Source organism: Ursus americanus, chromosome 22 (assembly GCF_024610735.1).
Source record: "Ursus americanus isolate L20-20 chromosome 22, mUrsAme1.1.p, whole genome shotgun sequence".
Taxonomy (NCBI): Eukaryota; Metazoa; Chordata; class Mammalia; order Carnivora; family Ursidae; genus Ursus; species Ursus americanus.
Window position 1 is genome coordinate 33,322,006 of NC_142148.1, and position 25,695 is coordinate 33,347,700.

At 39.9% G+C, this 25,695-nt stretch overlaps 1 protein-coding gene across 5 annotated transcripts in view; it reads left to right on the plus strand.

The window, feature by feature from the left end:
* The window catches only part of PLCB1 (phospholipase C beta 1), a 661,698-nt gene that overhangs the window by 587,584 nt on the left and 48,419 nt on the right, over positions 1–25,695 (plus strand). For 2 of the 5 annotated variants that reach the window (XM_045808896.2, XM_045808890.2), the window contains exon 32: positions 2,242–2,359. The exons of the other annotated variants lie outside the window; for them this stretch is intronic. In XM_045808896.2, coding sequence (XP_045664852.1) covers positions 2,242–2,340 — 99 coding nt within the window. In that variant the 3' untranslated portion in view covers positions 2,341–2,359. The remainder of the gene's footprint in view (positions 1–2,241; positions 2,360–25,695) is intronic. 5 annotated transcript variants of the gene reach the window in all.

A 25,695-nucleotide genomic window follows, 5' to 3' on the forward strand; every position in this document is an offset into this window, starting at 1 on the left:
AGTCCTGCCTTGGTATAACTAGAATAATAAAAATAGTCAAGCATACACACCCTAAATGCTATTTAAGGCAAGGAATGTAAAGATTTCATTACCTCAGAACCACTACCTGATTTTACCATGGCTCTCAACGGTTTCACGGGAAGGATGGTAAATTCAAACCAAGAGAAATATGTACCTGTAGAGTATCCAAAAAGGAAACGTCCTGGTGCTTTGAAACATTTGATGAAGCAGCATGCACACACCAGAGGAAAAGCTATTGCAGAAGGAAAAGTGCATGACCACTGAGCTGAAAAAGGCTAAAGAAAATTTCAGTTCAAAATAGGAAAGCAGTTTCTAGAAGCAAGAGTCACATTCTCTGTTTCCCATGTATTCTGCCTAAGGCCAAATTAATGTACCAAACCTACCACTTGGAGTCTTGGTTATGCTTTTTCTGTCAACAAACATCAATTGATACAAGTCTTCTACATTTATTATCATCATTTGCTGAGGATAATCTTTGAATTTGACAAGGAGGTCTTTGACTTTGTAGCTGACACCAAGGCTCAAGTAGTATTTTCATATTTCAAAGAGTTTCACATTTCAAAGAGTTTTATCAATAGAGGTGGATTTAACTTTTGCTAATGTTTGTGATGGAATAATGAGCAACAGTTCATGACATTTCTGATAGTTTGCATGGATTCTCCACTACATACCCTCTGTGACCATCACATAGACACACGCCTTCACACACAAACAACTTTATACAATTGCTAGCTTATGGGAAATCCTGCCTGAGATAGTAGCCAGCAGCACATATATGTTTTTGGTGACATGGAGAGAATAAGAAATATGTTGTCTTCTAGCTTTGGCTGGAAAAGATTTTTTTTTTTCCTTTTCCTTTGAATGTTGCATATTTTTTTTTTTAAGTAGTTCTTAGATTTTAGGAACTACATAATGAGCTGTTGCAATTCTTTAATTGATTATTAGGACTTTGTTCTAGGTGGGATCACAAATACCTCAGGACTTACAAAATATTATAAAACAGTTAGGATATCTTTATAATTGTTAAGGTACCAAGTGAAGCACCATTACCCCAGTCAAAGCCACCATCATTTCTCAGCTGGATTTCTAAATAACCTCTTAACTGGTCTTCCCACTTCCACATGTGCCCACTTACAATCTACTCCCAGCAGGGCAAACTGAGTCATCCTTGAGAACATAAATCAGCTCACCCCTCAATTCAAGACTCTTTCATGGCTCTCATCTCTCTGAGAAATAAAAGTCTACAAGGTCTGACATGTCCTGACTCCACTTTGCTGTATCTCCTCTTTGTTTCCTCATTGACCTACTCTCTGCTCCAGCCATCTCGGGTTCCTTGCTAGGATCTAACAAGCCAGTCCAATGCCACCTTGGACTGTTTTATGGAGTATTTCCTCTGCCCAGAGTGTTCATCTCTCAAGGGTCTGCTTGGGCAACTCCGTCTTGTTGCTCAAGTCTTTGCTCAAAACTTTCTTTTCAAAGAGGCCTTCCATGACCCCTTTACTAACATGTGCACCCCTTCCACCACTTCCCCATTCCTGGCATCTCCTCTTCCGTTTATCTTGCTCTACTTTCTGTGTTTCTTAGCATTTATCACCTTCTCCCATTAGGTCATTTACTTCTTTCTTAGGTGTGTCGTTCAGTGTTGAACCCTTCCCAGTGGACATAAGCTGCATTTACGTTGGAGGGCAGGGGTTTAGACTGTTTTGCTCACTGAATGCTCTTGAGTTCTAGAACAATGCCTGGCACATAGTTGGTGCTCAATACATTTTTTTTTAAATAAACGAGTTATGTAGAGGGCTAACAAAACTAACTTTATGTATTTAAAAAAATAGTTTTCTGTCTTTGAGTGAGAAAAGTATAGCCATTCAGTCCAGACTCATTGGGCTGCGTTGTTCAGTTGCTGTCAGGGATTCAGTATAATCTCTTTTCAAATTTCTTGACAGTAGTGGGATTTTGTAAAGAATTTCTCAAAACTACTAGTTACGCTCATATTTAACATCTAATTCCTACAGAGGGCAAGCAAGAACCAAGAATTCAGTTGCCAATCTCATTGCATTTGTGGTCGGAAGTGTTGGAATAGACAAAGGAGATGGAGATTTTAAATCTCTATTCTAGAAGGGACTCCAAGAGAGCTCCCAGACAAAGAATTTGAAACAACCAATGATTAGAAATCAATTTTAATGCCACCAAAATGACAGCCTCCCTTTTTTTCCCACACAGGGGGACGGTTCCTCCTCATTCTTGTCGGAAACTTGCCATGAGGATCCCTCTGTTTCCCCCAACTTTACTCCCCCCAACCCTCAAGCTCTCAAGTGGTGACCACCGTCCTTCCGGCCAGGTAGGACTGGATGGGAGGGGTCGCTTTTGAGAGAGGGGTGGCATGTGGCCATCAGGTTTACAGGCATCATGGACTCGTTCCTTTGTTTTTCACGCCGCCTCCGCCCCCTGCCAGCCTTTCTCTACATTCACATCCTTTTCCTGCCATAGTTTCTAGCTACACCCGTGATGTACCCTCATCTTTACCTGTCTTCCCCTGGTATTTATTTTTTCATCATTGTTCTCTCTCTTCTTGACATCAATTTCATTCTTCCCTATTGTCTTCTTCCCCTTTCTTCATTTTATTTCTCTAGTTGCAAAACTAGCTTCCTTTTAGAACTCAATCTTTCTCTCGTACACTCACACTGTTATTTCTGCTTTTGAGACCTTTTTAAGTTCCTACTTCTTGCAGCACTGGTTGCCCACAGTCTTATTATCTTGAACTCCAGTGGGATTAAATCAACTCTCAGGGAGTCTTCCTGACCCACTCCATTCAACTGACTACACCCGTCCTTTTAAAAATCCAGCAAAAGTCATTGTATTCCCACATGACATTTTGAATTAAGGGGATAGCTCAGGATTTCCTGATTCTCTAAAATCAAGAGCTCTTGAAAAGACCTCACTAGTAGGGATGGCTGGGCCAGGGGCTGCTGGTTGGAACAAAATGAAGATCAGATGTTAGAGAGGACTTTAACTTGCCAGAGGAAATGCATCGTGAAATCTACTGTGTTCCTCTTGCCAATAAGAAAACTGGTCGAAGCCATTTCAGTGCGTGTGCATTTCAGGGAGAAAAGAGGTGTTATTGTGATTATAAAGAAAGCAGAATACATCTATTCTGATGGATTGAAAGCAGAGACATACAATGAGCGTTATGATGTATTCATCTGCAAGCACTTGTTGATCTGGGAAGCAGTACGTTTAGAAACATGTCGAAGAATTAGTGAAAACAACTTTACTGGGAAAAAAACCAAAAAAGCTGTGATTTCTTTCTTGTCCTCTACATCCATCAGCACATGCAGTGATGCCCCTAGCTCAGCACTTCTCAAACTTCAGTGAGTGTATGAATTATCTGGAGGTCCTATGAAAATGCATATTCTGATTCCAGAGGTCTGGGTGGGACCTGAGATCTGCATTTCTCACCTGATTCCAGGGGATGCCCTTGTTGCCACATTTCCATGGACCACATTTGACAAGCAGGGACCTAGTACATTCCTACCCCTCCTGGACGTAGCACCTGGAAGGAAAAGCTTTAAGCTACTTTTCTGGAGGTTTATTGTATTTTAAGTTTTCGACCTAATCACAAGCCTGACCCTTTGAGACCTTTTTATTTTTTTACTATGGACTATGACACTAGAGAAAGGCAGAGAATGACATTTGAGAGCAAAGCCCCAGCCTGGCTATGAATTCCTTCCATGTCCTCCCAACGATGACGATCTTGTTGTGATAAAGCCCATATGGAAAGGTGACCTTGTTGTGACCTTGTTGTGATAAAGCCCATATGGAAAGGTAGGGCAGGGGAGGGGCGGGCAATATTGATTTCTTCCAGAAGGCATCAGGGAGACCTTGACAATGTCTTCTTCATTTGTCTATAAATGTTCAGGGTATTTTTTAAGCCATCAGGTTTCAGCATCATTGGATTTTTGCTTGTTTTTGTTTGTTGTCACTGTCCTGGTGTTTTTGAAAGTTATTGTGAAACATTTAATACCACAGGTAGGATACCGAATTCTCTCCGAGGAGGTAAATGGCAATGAAGCTCAGAACACACGACTTGGGTTTTGTTTTTCAAAACAAATGCAAGAGAGACCTAAGTACCCCATTTTGGTTGTTGTGCTCCATCAGGCTTCTAATGGCTGGTCCTTGACTTGTTTTTCCTTTAGAAGGTCAACTGAGCTTCCCGTGGAGCAAAAATATTTGTTTTCAAAAGACATAGGTATTCCCACAATACCCGGACATTAAGAAAATCTTTAATCACATCATTAGTTTGGTCCCTTCAGCTTTTCACATATAAAAGGCAATATAAAAATAAACCAATTTCACATGTTCCATGGGAAAATAGGTTTCATTGCTAAAACGGAACAAAAAATTACACTGTTTTGTAGAGAAAAAGAACAAAAAGTCCTTCTCTGCCAGTATATGAAAGGTACATTTTTGGGCCACGTTTAATATTTCCCCCAAATGTTTCTCCTCACCTCATACATTTCCATTGACAGACTACGGCTGAACACAAAATGAATGAATAAACAGTAATAGTAGATAAAGCCATCGCGCATTTGCTAGAAAAGAGTGATTTTTTTCCTCTAAGATTGATCCTGACTACTCCTCACATAAATACTTGAAATTTCATGTTTTTAAATTTGTGAATGCAAACCTTCATTAATGAAAAGTATATTTCTTGTTATCCACTGAAGATTAATAAATGGAGCTGAAAAGGTTAGTCATACTTTTAACCATAGTAACTTCTGTGTTTTAGTAAATACAAATCACTATATAGCAAGATTGCAAATAAACAAAAGGGATGTTTGCTCATTTTGTGTATATATGAGCCTTTGCATAAAGACCTATATATATCTCTAAATATATATATAGGTCTATATCTATAGGTATCTATAGATATCTATAGAGATATATGGACCAATGTCTATAAAAATGCCAGTGATATAGCATTGGAAAATTATCAGTTTATGCAAAGAATTCATTAAGTGCCTTCTTTATTCTGGGCTGTGTCAATTTCAATTTTAATAGGGAGCACAAAAGAGCAAAAAACACAGGTCCTACCTGCTTTTAAAGAATAAAGAGCAATTCAAGGCCATAGAAGAGCATTAAAAAGTTTTTTTCCCCCTGACATTTAAACAATAACAGAAACAACTAGCAATTATTGAATACTTACTACGTTGCCAAGCACCTTCAAAGCACATCACATGTGTTATCCTGGTCGTCTCGACATTGCACAGTAGAGGAAATTAAGGTTCAAAAAAGTTAATAAACTTTCCCGAGGTCATACAAAGAGTGTCCAACCTTGGAGACCGTGTGTTGTGTATTGTGCCCCTCAGCGTTCTCAGTAAATATCTGAAACTGTGATTTTATGATCTAGATGTCAGGGGTGTGATATCTCTTGCTCACATTTCATGGACAGGCAAGCAATAGGGTGCACCATCTGTGCCTCAGTATACACATCTGTAAAATGGGGAGACCACCTAGCAGGCTCACTGTTGATGGAAAGAGATCTCTCCGAGTCACGAGAAGGGATGGACACATTCACATACACCAAACACTGTTTCCTTCCTGGTGGTATACTCCAGCCTTCATAAGATCACAACCCAATGTGGCCAGGGATTTAGCCCCCAGACTGATCACAACAGCAAGAGGAATTAAATCACATAGGCAGAATGTTCAAGTTTCTCAATATCACTTGTTTTTAAACTGATGTCTTAGAGAAGAACCTCTCGCAGGACTTCCAGCCCTGTGAACATAGGGCTCGGCTCCGGGGGTCAGCGTTGGCAGCAGCTCCCAGGCCATGGGTGAGAGGCAGGCAGCTGTTTTCTGTGCTCAGCACACCCAGCGGGCAAGTAATGCCCAGCAGAGGGGAGACTGAGACTCAGTGTGACCTGCGCAGGTGGGTTAGAAGGATTTTGACACAACTTTCTCTGTCCACGGCTGCTAGGGCTCACTGCTCCCCTCTCTAAAGCATGAGGATTGAGGATGGACACTCTCTCCCCTTCCAACCCGGACTCTCCTTCTCCCTCCTTTCTTCTCTACTCCATCTAGCTTGTGCTTGTCGGTGCTGAGTTCAAACCGGAGACTAAATTGCTTTGCTCCCTGGAGATCTTCTTGCCGTTCTCTCCTTTTTGACCTCCAGAGCACCCTCACTAACTACAGCCTCCTTCTCCCACTCGGAAATTAGTGTCCTGAATGATGTGGGATAGAAGTGAGGGTACACACTGGGCTTTGCACCAAGGCTTTATGGCTTTCATTTATTCATTCAAATAATATGTACTCAGCCCTGGTGTTTATCCTTGAAGTGACTAGGAAATCTAAGGAACATCTTGGAAGAAAAACATCTTTTTTTGGATGGTATTTAGTTCTCTGTCATGTCACAGGATGGGGCTTCTCCTTTTGCTCCAGAGTTTGAGTGAAGGGAACTGCTCTGAGGTAACTTATGAAACATTTAAGCAAGAAACAAAGAAAAATTTCCTAGTGTAGGAACACCTAAATACCTAGATTCCCAAGGGTTATTGTGGGTCTCTTCAAAGATCTTTAAATGTGATGACAAAGGGGCAGTCTACAAGCAGAGAGTTGTGTACGACTGGGCAACCTTTTCCTGACCTCTTTTGTGTCCAGGAAGAGTATGATTAATTAAACTCAGAAGTTTGCCACTGAAATAATAGGTATGAGATCCAGAGAATTCAAGGTGTTGGAGGACTCATTAAATAGGGTTGCATAAATATCATGCTGAAAGATTTAATGAGTCCATAGGGTCACTTATAGAGCAATGAAGCAGAGATGACCTAGAAAAAAATAAATTAGAATCGATATTGTGCTTCCGAATTAACAACTATAGATTGCTATATTAACACCTGAGATGAATTCTATAATTACATCTTAATGCATCTTCGTGTTCTCATCCCAGGAAAAATGAAAATTGCTTATTTTTAGCATTTTCCTTGCCAATCAAAAACACATTTATATAGGTGTGTTTATTTCTGTGATCTCTAGAACTACGAATGCTTTAAGGAGCTGCAACTAGGTAATAGTGCTATTTTTTTTCTTATAATAATTCAGCTAATACTTACTGGATGCCTACTGTATATAGGCTAGATGCTGGGACAATAAAGCAATGCAAAAAAGATGGCAAAACTTGCCCCTCACCTCAAATTGCTTACAGTCCAGTGCAGCTCTGGCCTATAGAACTTTCTGCAGGGATGGAAATGTTCCATGTCTGAGAGCTCAATGCAGTAGCCACGAGCCACAGGTCATTATTAAGTATTTAAGTGTGGCTAATGCAACTGAGGAATGGAATTTTTAATTGTATTTAAATTTTATTTAAATTTAAGGGCCGATAGCCACATGTGGCCAGTGGCTAACATACAGGCAGCACAAGTAGGCGGTATGCTGACTCTTAATTTCTCACATGCAATCTAGCTTTCTTTAAAGGTCTCAAAGGTAGGGGCACCTGGCTGGCTCAGTCAGTTAAGCAGCTGACTCTTGATTTTGGCTCAGGTCATGATCTCAGGGTCCTGAGATGGAACCCCACATTGGGTTCTGTGCTCAGCGGGGAGTCTGCTTGATGATTCTCTCTCTCCCTCTCCCTCTACCCCTCCCCTCATGCTCTCTCTCTCTCTCTCTCTTTCTAAAATAAATAAATAACTTTTAAAAAAGTAAAGGACTCAAAGGATTTGTGTTAGGACAAAAACACTATGATCATCATTATAATAGAGCTGTTTACAGGGGAGGAAAGGCCTGACACATACTGGGGAAAACCAAGGAAGGCTTCCCAGAGGTGGTAACCCTTGACCTGTAGGGTTAAGTAGAAGTTTATCAAGCAGAGGAGGAAAAAATTCCTCGTGACCTCGTGACAGCGCCTGAGGTATGAGTGTCATGTTAACTGCTATGGAATTGTGTTGTTTTCATGTTGTATTAGTCCGTTTGGGTGGCCATAACAAAATATCTCAGACAGGTGGCCTAAACAACAGAAACTTATCTCCTCACAAGCCCAAGGTCGAGGTGCCAGCAGGCTTGGTTTCTGTGAGGTGTCTCTCCTCGGCCTGCTGACGGTGCCTTCTTGCTGTAACCTCCAATGGCCTTTGACCTGCCCCTGTGCACAAGAGAGCGCTCTGGTGTCTCTTCCTCTTCTTACAAGGACGCCGGTCCTGTCAGATTAGGATGCCACCATTATGACCTCATTTAACTTAATTACATCTTTAAGGGCCTCATCTCCAAGTAAGTCACATATGTTGGTGCTTCAACATAAGATTCTGTCCATAAAACATGTCATTCATTCAACAAGCAAATATCTTTTTCTCTGGGTTCTTTTTTTTTTTTTTTCTGAGAGGAGGTGAGACCTACTCACACTCAGCTCACACAAATTACAGAAAACCATCATCTATTGATCTAATATATGATGATTGTAATCACTGTTTTTGATTTACCTATTGATAGATACAGAGTTCTAGAAAATTAACAAGTACAAAAAACACCTAAATTAAGCGTGCACCTCTCAGACTCAAATGTAATTAAATATTGCTCAAGCAAATATTAATATTAATTTTCCTTTATTCTCTGAAGACAAGCCAGTGGTGACTTGGAGTTGGTCAGACTAGCTCACAAGAAGTGAATTTTTAAATTTTTCAGGGATTCTGTGAGCCAGTTGTTAAACGTGGCCATTATAAAAATGTAAATTATATACACTTAGAATTAAACAAATTATATTAAAAATAAAGGTACCAAAACTCAGCTCACAGATGTTTGCAGGGTTCCTATTGCTGCTTACCACAGCCGCAAACGTTATTACCCATCCTTATAAACAAAACAAAACTTTCTGCTGAAATGTAGTTTATTACCTTTTTAAAGCCTATATTCCTTTGTTTCCTTCACCAGAAAAGGGCAGTGCTGCCCTGCTGACCCGTGGACTCTCAGTCCCTGCATATAAAATATTTTGGGTGCAACAGAAAAGTCCCCTAAAGCATAAACATTGACAATGTAGCATTAACAACCAGCAATGTCTTCTACCCGAAAATTGCCTCAGCTGCAACCTGATATCCCTCCCACGGCTACCACCGTGCAGCTAATACTAAGCTTATACTTACTTGCTTCATTCGTTTGAAAGGGGACACTTTTGTTCCTACTTAAAGTTTTAAGTGACAATAAGTGAAATAGAATAGTAAACCTCTGGGGTAAATAGCGGTTTTCAGATTAAGCTTTAATATTCTGTAGGAAGCATTTCTCCCCACTGTTGCTCTTTTTTTTTTTTTAAGATTATATTTATTTATTTGAGGGCGAGAGCAAAATTGAGAGAGAGAGAGGGAGGGAGAGAGCACAAGTCGGGGGAGAGGCAGAGGGAGAGGGATAAGCAGACTCCATCCTCAGTGGAGAGCCTAACACGGGGCTCCATCTCAGGACCCCAAGATCATGACCTGAGCCAAAGTCAGATGCTTAACCGACTGAGCCACCCAGGCTCCCCTCCACTGTTGCCCTTTTATACCACTTCGAGACAAGTAAGGAGGTGCTCATGTTTTGAAAATGAAATGCCATTTGGCAGAAATCACATTCAATCTCTGATTAACACTACAATTAAGTCATGCCTGTGGTCTCTAAAATCTGAAGCCCAAAAAGTGAAAGTACCTGTCTAAGGTTACAGAGCAAATAAGGGACTCAACTTCTTGCTCTAGGTTGACACATCAAACGGACACCACAATGCATCTTGCTTTTTCAAGAAAATCCTGTTCATTTAGGATTTCTTTTATTGCCATAACACTGTATGAGACTCTTATGAGGGTGATTATAGAAGAAGAAATTCAAGCAGCAAAGATAAAATGATTGGAGGTTTTCACCCTTTCTCTGGGTGTAACTTACATCCACAAAAATTTGAGAATCATGAATCTAGAATGACTTTGAACGTAAAATGGCTAAAATTGTTGGCTAGGAAGGGAAAAAAGAAGGGATTCCCAAGACTCAGATCCAGATAACTCTTCATTTTAAGACGTCTGGTAGAGGAGATAGAGCCTGAAAGAGACAGAAAGGGTACAGCCTCTGAGATGGGAGGGAAACCAAGACTGTCAGAGAAGCCAAGAGGAACAAAATGATATGCAGTGTCTACAGTGACTGAGTGGTACAGAAAGGTGTTCTTTGACTTTCATAACCAGAAAGCCCCTGGTGCCATCATCCTTAGTGATGGGTCAGTGGGAAGGCGAGAATGGGGACAGGATAAGAGTGGGATAAACAGAAAGCAAGGAAGGAGGGACTGCTTATCTAACACTCTTCCAGAAGTCCAGACTTGAAGGGAAGCAGAAATCTGGAATAGTCATGGGGAATGTAGGGAATAAGGGAACATCCATTTGAGAAGAGATTAATTGGTACTTCTAACTTATGGTCTAGTCTAGTTTATCATGAGATGACTAAATATATCACGTATCTTACTGTTCGTCAAGGTTGTGTTTTTCTCTGATGAATCAGAGTTCTTCAGGGGAAGAATGAGATCTTAATGAGCGTGCGGCATAAACTATCAAGAACAATAAAGAGTTTCCCTGGACACCAGTTAAATGTTGGGTCGTTTTCTCTTGCTATTTAGTACATTAACAATAATACGGATAGAGCTTGCATGGTGATCCCAGAACACTCACAAAGGCTGCATGATGGCTACACAAATCACCCGTAGATCAAGAAACTTCCACATTTAATGTGCCGTAATTAGAATTCACTCTGCCCTGTGTAACAATGAAACTACTTTGCACATAATAAACTGATATATTTTCTTTTCTCTTTAAGCATCCTCCTTCCCTCCCTATACTTCCTAAATCATAGCTCCAGGAAAGGAATGGACAGGGCTCCCTGAGGGAGAAGATTCTTATTAGCAGGCTAGAATCTTAAAAAACAAGAGATTTCAAGAGTGGAAGGGATTTCTCCAAATTCCTTCAACTTCTTTGGACACAGACAGCCTAAGGGGTGGAGTTTTGCCATACACCAGCGATGACAGGACTCAGGGTGTGCCACAGAGGAAGAGGAAAGTGTGCGCCTTCCAACCCTGAGAACTGTGGAAAGAAGTAGGGCGAGAGAATAGAGCAGGAGGTGAGATTTGTATGTACTCTGTCTACTTCTACTCTCCGGATCAAAATCTGGAAGGTTCCCATATCATGTGCGTCATAGAGGGAACAGGAAATGTCCTGTGTGCCCTGGCGACAAAAAGTGGTGGTATTGAGGGGGCTGGTGGAAGCCTAAGAACAAGACAAAGATGCTCCCTCAGGCTAGTTGGCTCAGACCATGGACACAAGCAGTGACGACCAATCAGTCACCCCAGAGGGCCAGCAGCCATTAGTCTGTGGAGAAATCTAGACCAGCCACTTCACAGCAGAGACCTGTGAAGACATTGAAGGAAGCCCTATAAGTCCGAGCCTGCTGACTCCTCTTCTCCCGCTTTGATGGCAGTCTGAGTTCTGAAATAAACTTAGCCGCCATTTTGAGGAGCCAAAAATCAAGAAGGACATCTTTGAAAAGCTGAACTTAACCCCAAGAGACTGGTTCATGCAAGAAGCTTTTAAAACCAGTTCTATAGGGAGTGGAATTTTGAAGCAACTGTAAGGAAATTGTCTTTTCTTTAATGGTTGGAAAGGCTCGGACAGCTTTCCTTTCTGTCATTAGAAGTGCGGCTCCTACAACTCCAGGGAAAGTGGCTCAGGGACGTGTTTCCATTGTGACTCAAATGACAGCCATTTCACAGGCGGACAGCTCAGGGGCTGTGGTAGGCACTGCTGGACATTCCGAGTCAATTGAAAAGGAACGGGTCTCCTGGGAGTTTGCTAACCTGATTGCAGGTTTCCTGGACACCGTGTCCCCTCCCAACCCAACACCTGCTGTGGCAGAGAGATGTTTGTAATGAGGTGAATAACAGTTTCATGAAGGTTGGGTCGCAGGGGAACAAAGGCACACTGGCCTAGGTGGAGCCTGCCTTTTCCTGTTTTCTCTTATGTTCTTCTCTACCACGGTGAACTCTTGTCAAAAGCTTTGGCAAAATTTTTAGTCAAAGCCTTTAAATTCATATGTTGAGAAGAAGTGTTTGCTATTTCATGGCTGAAAATTATGCTCAACCCTGCTGAGCTAGAACCAGAAATGTGTGTTTTTTTGAAATGGGCATTTCATCTGTAACTGCTCAGGACGTCTTTCTGTTAAGATCGGCTCTAAAATAAAATCTTCCCAACAGACAAATTAATTAGACTGACTCTTGACAGCCACTTTCCTGGTGATATTTCAATAGATTTAGCCTATAGATGTATTTCTAAGTGAACGTATGTCCCTGCAAGGGCACAGAATCTGCGAAGTTTCCATGTGACCTGTGGGTCTTCTCTCCATCCTGGTGTGACTGCCAGAATTGGGCTCAGCTGGGGGTGGGAGGGTTTGAAATAGTTTTTTTCCTTTTCTTTAAACCTTGTGCCTAAATAAATTGTTTGCTGTGTTGGTCAGAGTTTACCGTAATCAATTATATTTCTACAGTCCCTCTGTGTGTTAGTCCTGCCTGCAAACTAAAATGTGAAAACAGCTGTTATGTGAGGTTTTACAAGATCCCAAGATGACAAGTGAAGATACCCAGGGGGCCGCCAGCTGCATTGCACTTGTCATTGTTTTCACCAGGTTTCTGGCCTCTAGGAATATTCTGTCTAAAGATTAAAGCTAATTTTATTGGAAAACCTAGAGACTGCAGACTGATAACGATTTTATCACCTAGATCTCTAATCTTGGAATTATAGTGCTCACTCACTTATCAAAGTAGAACAGACAATAGGTTTTCTTTTTAAAATCTCTTATCTCTTTGGTGGGCACCTGGGTGGCTCAGTCGGTTAAGCGCCTGACTCTTGATTTTGGCCCAGGTCATGATCTCAGGGTTGTGAGATTGAACCCCGTGTTGGGCTCCATGCTGAGCGTGGAGCTTGCTTGGGATTCCCTCTCCCTTTTCCCTACCTACCCCTAAAAAAAAAAAAAAAATCAGATCAAATCAAATCTTTTATCTCTTTAAATTGGAGAGCAATCTATTTAAAAGTAGCACTCCATCCCCATCTATGCATGATACATACTGACACACACACACACACACACACATACATATATATATAAACATAAAATAATATATAAATATAAAATACATAAATATTAAATATGTAGACATATTAAAAGCCAGATTTACTCATTGTTTTGGTACATACCTCTAATCTAAAGAAGCCTGTGTTGGTACACAGTAGCTTATTGCCAGTAAAATTGTATTATGGTACAATACTGGGAGGGGATGAGCACCCCTGAATAATAGCCTCTTGACCTCTTTGAATTTTGCCCCATGTGCATTACCTATCAAATGTGTTAATCCATTAATTTTCTCAAAGCACATGCAAATATTATGCACATCCTTCTATGTCAGCAGCGAACAGACACCTCACTGTATCTTTTTGCACGGCTATCTGTACACTCGCTATCCAGGTAAAATGTCCGTTAGTTTAGCAACCCAGTCCCCTTTGATTTTAGCCCGTATGCTTCCCTTGTCTGTTGTGCGGATGTCGGTAAATGTAATTTCTGCTCTACCACATTGTTTGTTCCACTCCACTTTCCTCTGTGTTCCTGCCTTGATTCCTTCTCAGCTGCTATTAATTTATACACCATTAAAGGGGGAGGGAAGCATATTAATTGAAAAATGGATTACATAACCTTGAGGGCTTCGCTTTCATTACCTCCAGTGTCCAGGAATGGCATTTCCCCAGATTTATCCTTTCTGACTTAACAGCGGATTTTTCCACTGGACTTGTGACAACATCGTGTGTTCAGACTATAGTGCCATGCTCTGCTCTTTTCATTATTCACACAAAAATGTGTTGACGAGCCATGGGCACATTAAATTTATCACCATCCAAAGGTGGGGGAAAAGCTACTGCTAACCCTGAGAAACCCAAAGTGGAGAATCCTAGAAAATTGCATAGACAATAAGAAACACAAAGGGATTTGAAATAAGGTGGACTGACGCCTGCATTTAGCAGATGCGAAAAGAGGCCAAGAAAGGTCTGCTTACAGATAGTGCTGGACCAGGCCAGAAATCTAGTCTCCAGCTTCCTTATTTTGTTGCCCCAGCTTCACTCCCAGCTACTCTCTTCCCCCAGTCATATTTCATCTCAGTGAATGACAACGCAACACACAAAAAGAAGTAAGACCTATACGGGCTTAAAGATTAAAATTATCTGCTGATTACAAGACAATTAAAAACTTATAGAGTAAAAAAAAAAAAGAATTTCATTATGCACTGAATGCAATTTAAATTTTAAAGGTCAACAAATTTTCCTCTATAGCAGCAATACCATTTCTCCCTCTCACTCTCATAGATAATATATATACATATAATTATGTATAATAATATAATTATGTATAATAGAAAAGGACAAACTATAAAATAGGTAACACATATTTATATAATCTATGTGTAGATATTCTTAAGGAGTCTTGTGCATTTCTGTTGGACATATTCCTAGAACTGGTTTTTAAATGGTTTCTCCTAAAATGATGGTTAAGAGGGAAAAAAAAGAGTCGAAGAGTACAAAACAGGTGATAATACTGTAGAGGATATCAGCATATAATTAGAATGTAGAAGGCAAATGGAAGGAAGGTAACTGATTTTGCAGAAAAAGAAAAGAAAAGCTAAGTGTCCAGAAAGGCCCCCAAGTGAGACGGACACCAGAAAGAGAAAACTGAGGGAAGCAGATTCTCATAGAGATCAGATAAGAAACATTTTCACTACTGAAGAACATTAGTTAACAGGCTGAAGAGCTAAACTGATTGCCCAACAATAAGAAAGAAAAGGTCCACCATAAGTCCTAATGCTGGGAAATTTTGGAACACCAAGAACAAAGAGAAATGTCTAAATATTTCCAGGAAGGGAACTACCAGTCACAAATTGAAAGTCAGAATGGGATCGGGATTCTGTACAGAAAATCTGGAAGTTTGAAGAAATGGAAATCAAGTCTTCACAAAACTGTGAAAGGATTTAATGGAGGACTGATACATCTATTAAGCAAGAGAGAACTCAAAACCATGTTCAGACATGCAGAAGACCATATCGCCTATATATTTTTCTAAAATGCGAAACAAACTCGATGTCTCTGTGTATGTGCAGAGGTATGAATATGAATAAGAATAAATAGAAAGTTCTAGACTTTTACACATCAAACTTTTAAACCATGGTTAGGTTGGGGGAGGGGACCGGGATTGGGGAAGTGGTCAAGGGATGCTTTCTAGCTATCTGTATCGTATGTTTGCATGTGTTTCTGGAAATAATGTGTATATTATCTGGGTGATCACAAATATTCTGCATTTTAGCGTAAAAGACTCTCTTACTGCTAAAAGTTAGTTTTAAGTGGGAGATTGTTTGAAATTTAAGCTTTTCTCTAACTGTTCATCTGGATCCACTTCTTGCAAGTACCCTCTTTCTTTCTATTTCTGGTTTTAAAAAAATCCAATTCAGGCTAAAAGAAGCCATTATGAGTCCTAGATATCATGGTATTTCTGTTAATGAGCCCTTCAGACTTGATTGGTTTTTAGTAAAATTATAGTGATTTTGAAGCAATCCTGAAGTCACCTGTTTTCCTCAGCCATATAAAAACCCACATCTGTTGCTGATGATCTAAGCTATGAAAACATCAAAAAAGCAAACTGGAGGGACCTGAGTTTCCAATAAAAACAAATAAAAGCTCTGTATAACTTTTAAAATATGTTTAAATGCACCAGTGAATGGGAAAGAAATTAAGGAATCCTCAAAGCACAAAGTCCAAGTGAAGGCAGGTACCCAGAGAGATGACAGAGCAGTAAAGCTGTTTTTCACCTTGAAAGTATCTGTCAAGTTGACATTGAGCTTAGAAATTTTTTCATGATGTGTGGGTAGTGGAAGAACAGGAAATGAAGGCAAAGTGAGGAGTTTAGTAAGAGACCCGCTCCATAAACCTGGGATTGCAGAGGACCACAGAACCTCACAGCATGCATGAATAAAAAATGAACCCATCATCTCAAAGAATTGCAAGAAAATGGCTGGTCTTAAAACTTGGTGTTGAACAGAGGAGGAAAAATTCTCCCTGAGAATTCATGATCACCAGCTAGCCCTCGTGTGGGTTTGAAGCCTAAATTCACCCATCTGACACACCCAGGATTTAGTTTAAATATGTCCCCCACTGGAAATCTTCTGGGCTCCTGGCATAATCAATCCATTTGTCTATAATGGAGCCTATCTTCAAACCAGAACTTATGCTATTATTACAGTTAAACTTCCAAGAAATATCAGGGGCGCATGGATGGCTCGTTTGGTTAAGTATCCAACTCTTGATTTCGGCTCCGGTCATGATCTCAGGGTCATGAGATCAAACTCTGTGTCTGGCTCCATGCTGAACCTGGAGCCTGCTTAAGATTCTCTCTCTCCCTGTCTCTCTGTTCCAACCTCCCCCCCCCATGCACTCTCTTTCTTTAAAAAAAAAAAAATTCCAAGAAATATCATTCATCAAAGCAGTTACAAAATGAATATTAAAAAAGCCCATGAATGAGAACCTACAGAAAAAAAAAAGGCAGCAGAATGAGCCCTATAACACTTTATATTTTGGAACTACGACATACAGAAGGTTAAACAACTGATTTTAGAATTGACAATATGTGTCAAAAGCAATTGACTGAAAATGGGGATGAAGTATTTTGAAAACAAATTGATTTCAATGCAATGAATGAAATGAATAATACATATAAATGAAAATACAATACATTTTAAATTTCAGCATTCCAGCAATAGAGAGAGACTTAGGAGATTTTAAAAGAGACCTATAATATTACTCAGAATATAGCAGAGTGTCAGAGAGATGAAAAATATGGTAGAGAGATTAAGAACCACGATAGATAATGTGAGAAGAAGAGATGAGCAAAAATGAGGACAGGAGAATATTTGGAGAACTTGTATTTCAAAAGTGATGAAAAATATAAATTCATAGATTCAGGAATCCCAAGCAAGATACATTTTGAACAATTCCATATCTAGATACATCATACTGAAGTTTCAGAAGACCAATGACAAAGCAAATATCTTAAAAACAACTAAGGAGAAATTACTTTTAGAGAAATGACAATTACTTTCTTAGAAAGTTGGTTTCTTAGCAGTAACGATGGAAGCAAGAACACAGTGGGATAATATCTTCAATGTGCTGAAAGAACATTTTTGCCAGTCTAGAGTTTTGTACTCATAGAAAGTTATTACTTAAAAGTGACAGCAATAAAGACATTTTCAGCCTAGCCCAGGGAATGGGGGTGACGGCCAGGGAGGGCTGAGTATTTACCATAAGCAGACCTTCATTAAAGGAAATCATAAACCTTAATGCTAGTCAGAGGGAGAATTAATCCAGATGGAAAGTCTGGATAAAGACCAAAGAGAATTATCAATAGGTAGGTCATTCTACATTCTACATGAACATTGTTTATATAGAATGTTGATAATGCCTTAGGGGGTTAAATTAGAACTAACATATGAAACGATTCTGTATCATTCAAGAAGTGGGCATTGGTATCAAATTATCCTAAGTCCTTGTGTTGTTCAGCAAGAGGGCAAAGATATTGATGAATCCTTGATGGTGATAAATATTGAAATGTCTGGTATTACTAAGAGAATAAAAGGAGTATACAACTTCATATGTTTCAGAGAGAGAAAAAAAAAATGAGGCTGGAAAAAGTAATCCAAAAGAAAGCAAGAAAAAAATCACAAGGAATCCTGAAGTAAGAGGTTCAAACTTCCAGTTAAAAAATAATTAAGTCCCAGGGATGAAAAGTACAGCATAGAGAATATCGTCAATAAGAATGTAAAAAAATAAATAAGTACCAAATAAGATGAAAGGAAATGAACCCATTAGTATCAATTATCGATACTAATGTCAACATATATCAGTGGGCTGGCCTCCAGCTGTCAGGAGCAGCGGCCTAAAAAGGTCAGAGTAAAATCAAGACCTGAGCAATTTGGAGGCCAATGTATCAAAGAGGTAGGAGCGGGATCTCTTAACTAATTCTACAGTGATGCCTACGGGCAGCATGCACATTGAAGGATGAGAATAATCAGTGGTAGGAAGAGCTTTAAGATGCAAAAGCCGATCATTGCACCAATGTCAGTTTCCACCAGAAAGCAAATGAAAAGGCAGTAGAACATGAGTCGCTGGAAAAATTTCCTAAACATGGTCCTACATCTTCCTCAGAAATGGTACTGAAAGGCCCCGTTGAGAAAACACTTCTGAATTCCAAGACAGATTAAAGGAACAATAGTTCCTACCTTTGATCTGTGGCAATAAAATTAAGATGTGAACTTGGGAGAACAGAGATGATATTTTTCCCTAATACAGTATTATATTAGCATTCTAATCAATTAATATACACTTTACCCAGTTTTATATCATACTGAAATATTAATATGTGATTTGACATGTCTGTAGCCAGTTTTGGACAAGGCCATTTTAAACCAATTATGTCTTGATATGGGGGCACAGGTCCTAATTGCGTCCTTGTTTTTTGTGGGACGCCCTGATTCAGTTCTTATCCTTTTGATTCATACCCTCTTTCAACAGAGAACAGGCTTAAAGCAGGAAGGCTTTTTACATACGGATGCATTTAGTTTCTACCACCTCTCAGTTCAGAAGGCCCTTGAAGATTTCGCACATTCAAAATTCCCTGGGACACTTCTGAGCAAGTCACAGGTCATCACAATTGTCTGCTTGTGACATTTTGTTGCATAGGTGCATAAATGTTCCCTCCTGGTTCTCAGTGGCTTTTGTCAGCACCTCACTGAGTTGGCAATGGCACCCACTGCACACCTTATCCACCCAGTCTTGGGGAGTCAGTGTAACATCTTATCCCCTTGCTGGTTGGAACTGATGCATCCAGAATTCAGACTGTTCATGCTGCCTGTACAATAACCAACAAACCAAACTGCATTTTTTTAAACTCAGAGGCTCGATACTTTTATTTAGTATTAAACCGCAGATTGTTGGACCTGTAAGTAGGTCACACTTTGTGTGGAATGACCCAGCTCTGTCCTTTGCCATCTGGCTGCATGAATCAATGTCAGATGGATGCAAATATATCTCTGAGAGGAGACCCTGGAAAACAGTTGTTGATAGACCAAGCACCAACCCCAGGACAGTTACCTGTCCTAGAAAAATGGTTTCAAGGTAAGCCCAAAGACATCACAGCACAGGTTTAAATATGATCTCACTGTCCATTATTTTCACTGGATGCTAGAGTCTAAATAGGTTCTGCGTCTGCTTCATTTATCTTAATTTTGTTACATGACCAGAAATGCAGGAGAATTCAGGGACAGCATGGAGTGGATAAGGAAGAGCATGTGACAGAAACTCTAAGTAGCCTCAAGGGCAAAAAAATAATCATACTGAGACAATGAGGTTTGTCTTGCTTTTTGTCCAGTAACGAACTGGATGCTGGGTTGTCACAGAGCCAGTGGGATTGGTTCTCAACTTGGACTTCAGAGCTTTGACAGTACAATAAGGATTGGGATTAATAATTATAAATGTTATTTATTTAAAGGTAGCTTTGTTTGTGAGAAGGCAGAACGTAGCTGACAATAGTGCATGCAGAATAGAAAGATAAAATCTGTCGAGAATAAATGGAGAAAATAAGATATGGGGAAAATAAAAACAGAAAAGTGAATTGGAAGCAGGAAGGAGTAAGTTCGTAAATCACACACAACACACACCCCATAATAACATGTATATTAGCTGGCATTGGGCCACAGAGTCTGTAACTCGAAACTAGCTGTAGAGAAGAAATATCCCTGGAGTACCTTAGGCTTCAGAGAAGGTTGGCATTGTATCCTTTCCCATCCCCAGATGCCTCCATATACTTACACTATCCCCAGATCTTCATTGTTGTGCATTTATTCATTCAAACCTTTCTTGAAATCATTTAATGCGTCAGCACCATGCCAGCTTCTGGGGAAACCATGGTTTATTGAAAAAACAAATGATCACATAAAGGAATGTGGAGCTACAAATGGAGATACCCTTTCTGAAGGAAAGGAACATAGTTTCAGGAAAACTTATTACAGAAAAATCCAGACTGGTCTGGATGGGGTAGATATTGAAGGGTAAAGATCAGGTAGGACTTCTTAGAGCAAGTAGTTTTTTAATTGGGGGCTGAAACTGAGTAGGAACTAAGTAAGTAAATGATGTGGGGTCCAGTGGAGTGAGGAGGGGTGTATGGATGGAGGGATATCTTTCTAGAGAGAAAAAATAGTGCATGCAAAGGTCCTATGGTAGGAGAGACCATGGTATGTTCAAGGAATTGAAAGTGCAAGGTAGATAGTGCATCGGAAGCAAGAAGAAAATACAAAATGGGGAAGGAAAGGTAGTCAAGGGTGAAACCCATACATTAGCAATTTTGGTTTTTATCCTAACAAGACTAAATCCTGGGTGGAGGTAGGGATATCACCTGATTTAGGTTTTGAAAAAAAATTTCTATTGATTGAAGAGACCAAATTGAAGGATAGAAAGGGCAAGCAGGATGCAAAAGATTAGTAGGGTTATTATATTAGTGCAGTCAAGAGAGCCTGTAGTGTGGACTTGGTTTGTGACAATGGAGACAAAAAGAAGTAGAAGGATGTGAAAGGTAGGGCTTGGTGCTGGGTCAGCTACAGGGTGTAGGGAAAGGCGGGGGTCACAGAATTACCTGGATTTGGAGTTTGTGCAGCTGGGAAGATATTGTCACATATCATTGGCCTAGGGAATTTCAGAAGACAGCCAAACTGAGAATGATGAGACGGAACCATGAGGGCAGTCTTGGACGTGGTGTGATTGAGATGTTTTAGACCATCCAGGAGAGAAGTCCTGTATGGTGAGGTATACCAATTTGGAATTGAGAGAAGTCTTAGCTGGAAATAAAAGATTTGGGACTCGTATGCACATACAGATATAGATATAAAGGTGAAAGGGAGGCATGAGCATGAATGAGGTCCCCAAGAAACAGAACACAGCAAGACAAAGAAAAAGCTTCAGATGGAGCCTTGAAGCATTTTCAAGGAGCAACTTGGCCTGGGGTGATTCTGAACACAGCATTAAGATTATAGGGGCAAGTCTTTTTTTTTTTTTTTCTTACACCATGAATTAACACTTCTTCCCTATTATTTTGCTTTGTTTTGTTTTACCAAGGACAGACAACTATCCCCCATTTCTCACTTTAGAATTTCCTTAGTTAATTCTAGATCACCCCTGCCAGTAATGATAGAAGTTTCACCATAAATGGTCTTAGTCAAGATGAAGAATACTTTTTAATTGGGTTAGTTTTTAAATGAATGGGACTTGATATGTGTGCTAAATGATGCTCGTTACCAAAACCATTCAAACGTTAGTGGTTATATGCTTTTGTCTTTCACTGGTCAGTTACTTTGGCCTTGTCCTGTGAGATCAGCATGAAGTACCGCCCATAGATAGTCTAAGAATTTATTTGAGATGGCCTGGGATTCATGCACGGTCATTTACTTAGAAATGACCACCTTGTATATTTTAGAAGATGACATCCCTTGGGGTCAGTTTTACGAGCTCATTTTGGCAAGCTACGTCTAACGAAGTATACAGGTAATTGAGAAAACTAGCAGAAAAGTTTGAGTTCATGTGATAGAATAGTTTTCATTGTCCAATATTGTGTTTTCAGAGTAGACATTGAATAAGAAGGTAAGATCTTTACTGACAGGCATAGTTTTCTTTCCATGATTTTTTGTTCACTGAATTCGGTAGTGATGGTGTTCCAATGAAAAGTTGCATTTTGTTCACGTGCGCACATGAATTTGCACGTGCTGTGTGTGTCTGCCCATGCTTACTATGTGATGTTTACTATTGTGATCTCCCCAGAAGGAGCACTAACTGTATAACTTACGCAGCAAGTAGAAGAATCTGGTTGTTGTTGTTGTTGTTGTTGTTTTTAATGTAGGCAAGAGATAAGAATTTTTTTTCAAGTTAATATGAAAGAGGATTATGGAGCTGCACTGTCTAACACAGTAGCCACCAGCCAAAGTGGCAATCTGAGTTTAAATTAATTAAGATGAAATAATATTAAAAATTAAGTTCTTATGTCACAACAGCCACATTTCAATAGTCCCACATAGCTCGTGTCTACGTTGTTGAGCAGTGCTAATATACACCTTATCCACCATCACAGAAAGTTCTATTGACAGTCTCTGAACGAAAGCAGGAATCAAATCCAGGCTGCTGCCAGTTTTTGCATAGCCTATTGAGCCAAGCATGATTTTCACATTTTGAAATGATGGAAAAACAATCAGAAGAAGAATATTTTAGAACACATGAAAATCATCCCAAATTCAAACTTGAGCGTTTCTAAATAAAGTTTTATTCAACCCAGCCATGCCCACTCCTTTAGGTGTTGTCTATGACTGTTTTCTCCCTGCAACTGCCAGGCTGAGTACCTGTGACAGAGACCCGATAGCCTGCAAAGTCTAAAAGATTTACTCTCTGACTCTTTACAGAAAAGTTTGCCGGGGCTTGAGCTGAAGGAGGGAAGGTAGCAATGTCACAAGTCACTTTGATAAAGACCATTCTGCATAGTTTCAGAAAAGGAAATCAGAGGAAGGAAAAATGTATTCAGAGCGCATGCCCCAATTTACTTGCTGTAGGAAGCCCTGCATTTTAGGATTTGATGGTGGACTGGGTAAAGGCTCCAGAAATGCTGGAGGTAGTTTTTAATGTGAATCTGAAGGGCTTCATCAAAACCTCAGCTTTCTCAGTGTCTTTTTGTAACTTTTTAAAGACACCGTCTAAAAGCTCGCTTCTCTCTATAACGTGCTCTCCTCCCCATTGTCAAAACGCAAATTAAGTTCTCTCAAAGGTTTGACAGTATGAAACAAGGAAATTCACTTACCCTCTTGACAGCCATGCCAATTATCTTCTTAACCTTCTCTTAGGTGAAATGGCTGAGACAATGAAAAATTATTTGCAGTGGGACCTGAGCCAAGTCAACATCAGTCTGTTCTCATTATTATCACGTCTCCCCATCTCTTGAGAATGGGCTCACTGATAAGAATATGCCTCCTCTTATTGGGCCAGCATTAAATACATGCAAGAAGTTCGTGAAGCCTTTCCCTGTCAGGAATGCCACACGGCTATTGAGAACTTCTGCAGAACCAGGATCGTATCTTCTGTACCTGGGTGTTGACCGGTGCCATGCCGAAGCACCCTAAGAAACTCAATTGACCCATTTGAAAATGTTGATGTACAAGATTGTATGGGTGGGGGCGGGGAACCTCAGGAAATGCATTTCCTGGTTAAGCCTCTAAATCCTCAGCATTAGCCTTAAGCCTAACTGACTTCAAAGGAGTAAATCATCAGGAAAATCTATGACCGAAGGGACTGTTGTCCAGATTTTCTCGGGCATGGCTAAGTTCAGGCACAAATGCTAGTCCCCACCTCAGTAGTGTGCCTTTGACCTCCCAGTGTCAGCTCCAATCACTTGCTGCTGGGGGTACTTCAGGTTAATGCCATGGTGGTAAAAGGAACACGAGCTCATATACTTCCAGTCTCTAAGATTTCTGAGCCTGGTCCCTGTCCACCTACTTTGGTGTGTACTGTCTTTGTTTACATGCTCGGGCAAACAGATGTTTTCAGAGTATTCTGTAGGTGGATTTGAGGACAGCTAATTAGTTCAGTATAGAATTCCATGCTGATGCATGCCTGGAAGGAGTCATTGGACCAGTAAGGTCATAGCAAAAGGGAGCAGAAAATCAGCCATTATGACATTTAGTTTTCTTATTGACATACATCGGATTAATTTAATTTAGTTTAATATTAATGAATGGGAAGGTAGAATAAAACGATTGAGGATGTATACACCACTTGGTTTTTACAAAACAAGAAAAAGATATTAGAGTAAAATTTTGCATTACTGAATGGGTTTTGAAATTATGATTGAGATCCCTGAGCACACAGCAGCAGTTTTGGGAGCAAGAAGTATTTTTTCACCCCATGGAGTATCTATTGCCAGATAGATGGTTTTGTCAGAAAATATCATGAAGCCCATCTGTCTTTGATAATTGCTTCCAATTGTCTACATATATAATCCGAAGTCTCTTTTTAAATGCTTGTACTGTCAGTGGTCTTTGATTTATAACCACTGGACCAACAAATGGTATTAGCTTCCTCATGCATCATTTTTTGAGGATGTGAGGTCTAAGACAATAATAGGTAGGAGTGAGAACTCTGAAGTTGTGGGAGGAGATCCCAATCGGAGGGAACAGCAAGTGTGGCTGCCCAGAGGCAAGGGGACAGTTGAAGGTAATGAAGGAAGTCTATTACAATAGAAAGAGATAGGGAAACAAAGAAGAAAAAGAAGAGAAACTTTAAAGAAATGAGGCGGAGGAAGAAAATGAGGCCAGAACTGGCAGATCATTGCAAGAGGCAATAAGGGCTTAGAGCTTTGTTCTGAGGACAATAGCAGCCATTGAAGATGCATGGTCCAGTTTCTGTTTTAGTAGAATTTCTCAGTGATGTGGGGACTGAATTGGAAAGGGGAATAAGGAAACCAGTTAGAAGTCTATTCTATAAAACAGTGATATTCTGCACAGGTAAGGATCACCCAATGCATGTTTGATAGATAAGAATATTCCCCATCCAATTGTTCAGGATGATAAAGAAAACAGTTTAGGCCCACTAACCTATTATATGCATTTTTTAATGCATCAGATCAAGTACCCTGTCTAAATAAAGCTCAACATTATAGTTGTTTTTTTTTTTTTTAATATTTAAGAGTCTCATGAGAAGCTACTGAATGTGAGTCTGCATGTATTAATTGTAATCAAATCTATCCAAAGACTGGCATAAGTATATGTAGGCAGAGCATATGTTCTAGCCCAGATTTCACAGGGGTAACGCTGGAAGTCCCAGACATACACTTTAGAAACAATGCTGTTTTCTGTAGGTGGGACCCTCCACTACCCTCCACTATACCGTCAGAGTGTATAATATACTCACGTTCAGAGCAACCCTGAATGGGAGGTGAGGGCAGCCCAGCTTTTTCACTGGCCCACACAGCTATCTGCCACGTGATGGACAGTCACATCAGATTTCATTAGAATGTTGACCACAGTTCAACAGTGACCTTTCTGTCTCTCAAGTCTCATTTAAAATTTCCCTGCTTTTGTTTCTAATTGGATGATTTGGCCTCAGCTTCCAGGGCCTTAAGATCATCACTATGAAGGTCTGGTCATTATAAAAGAGTGGGGTCATCCTAATGCCCTCAAGACATACCTTCCATGATAGAATGCTGAATAAATCCCAATCAGTTCCTTTTCTTATAATATGCTTCTTTTTCTTGAAAGCAAAGCCCTGAAATAAAAAAAGTTTAAACGGCAACTTATTTTTGATAACTGAATTTTTATGACGTAAGTAAATACTTCCCTATTCTTGCAGTTGAAATTCAGACTTATGAATTCACCTAGTAGATATTGCTTGCCATTCGCATATGACCTCTGAATCAACATTTTATTGACCTAGGGATGGAAGGACTGAGACTTCCAACAGCAAAAGAGAAACTATTACTGGCTGTAATAAAATTTTGTGGCCTTAGATTTTCAAGAGAACACTTGTTTATACT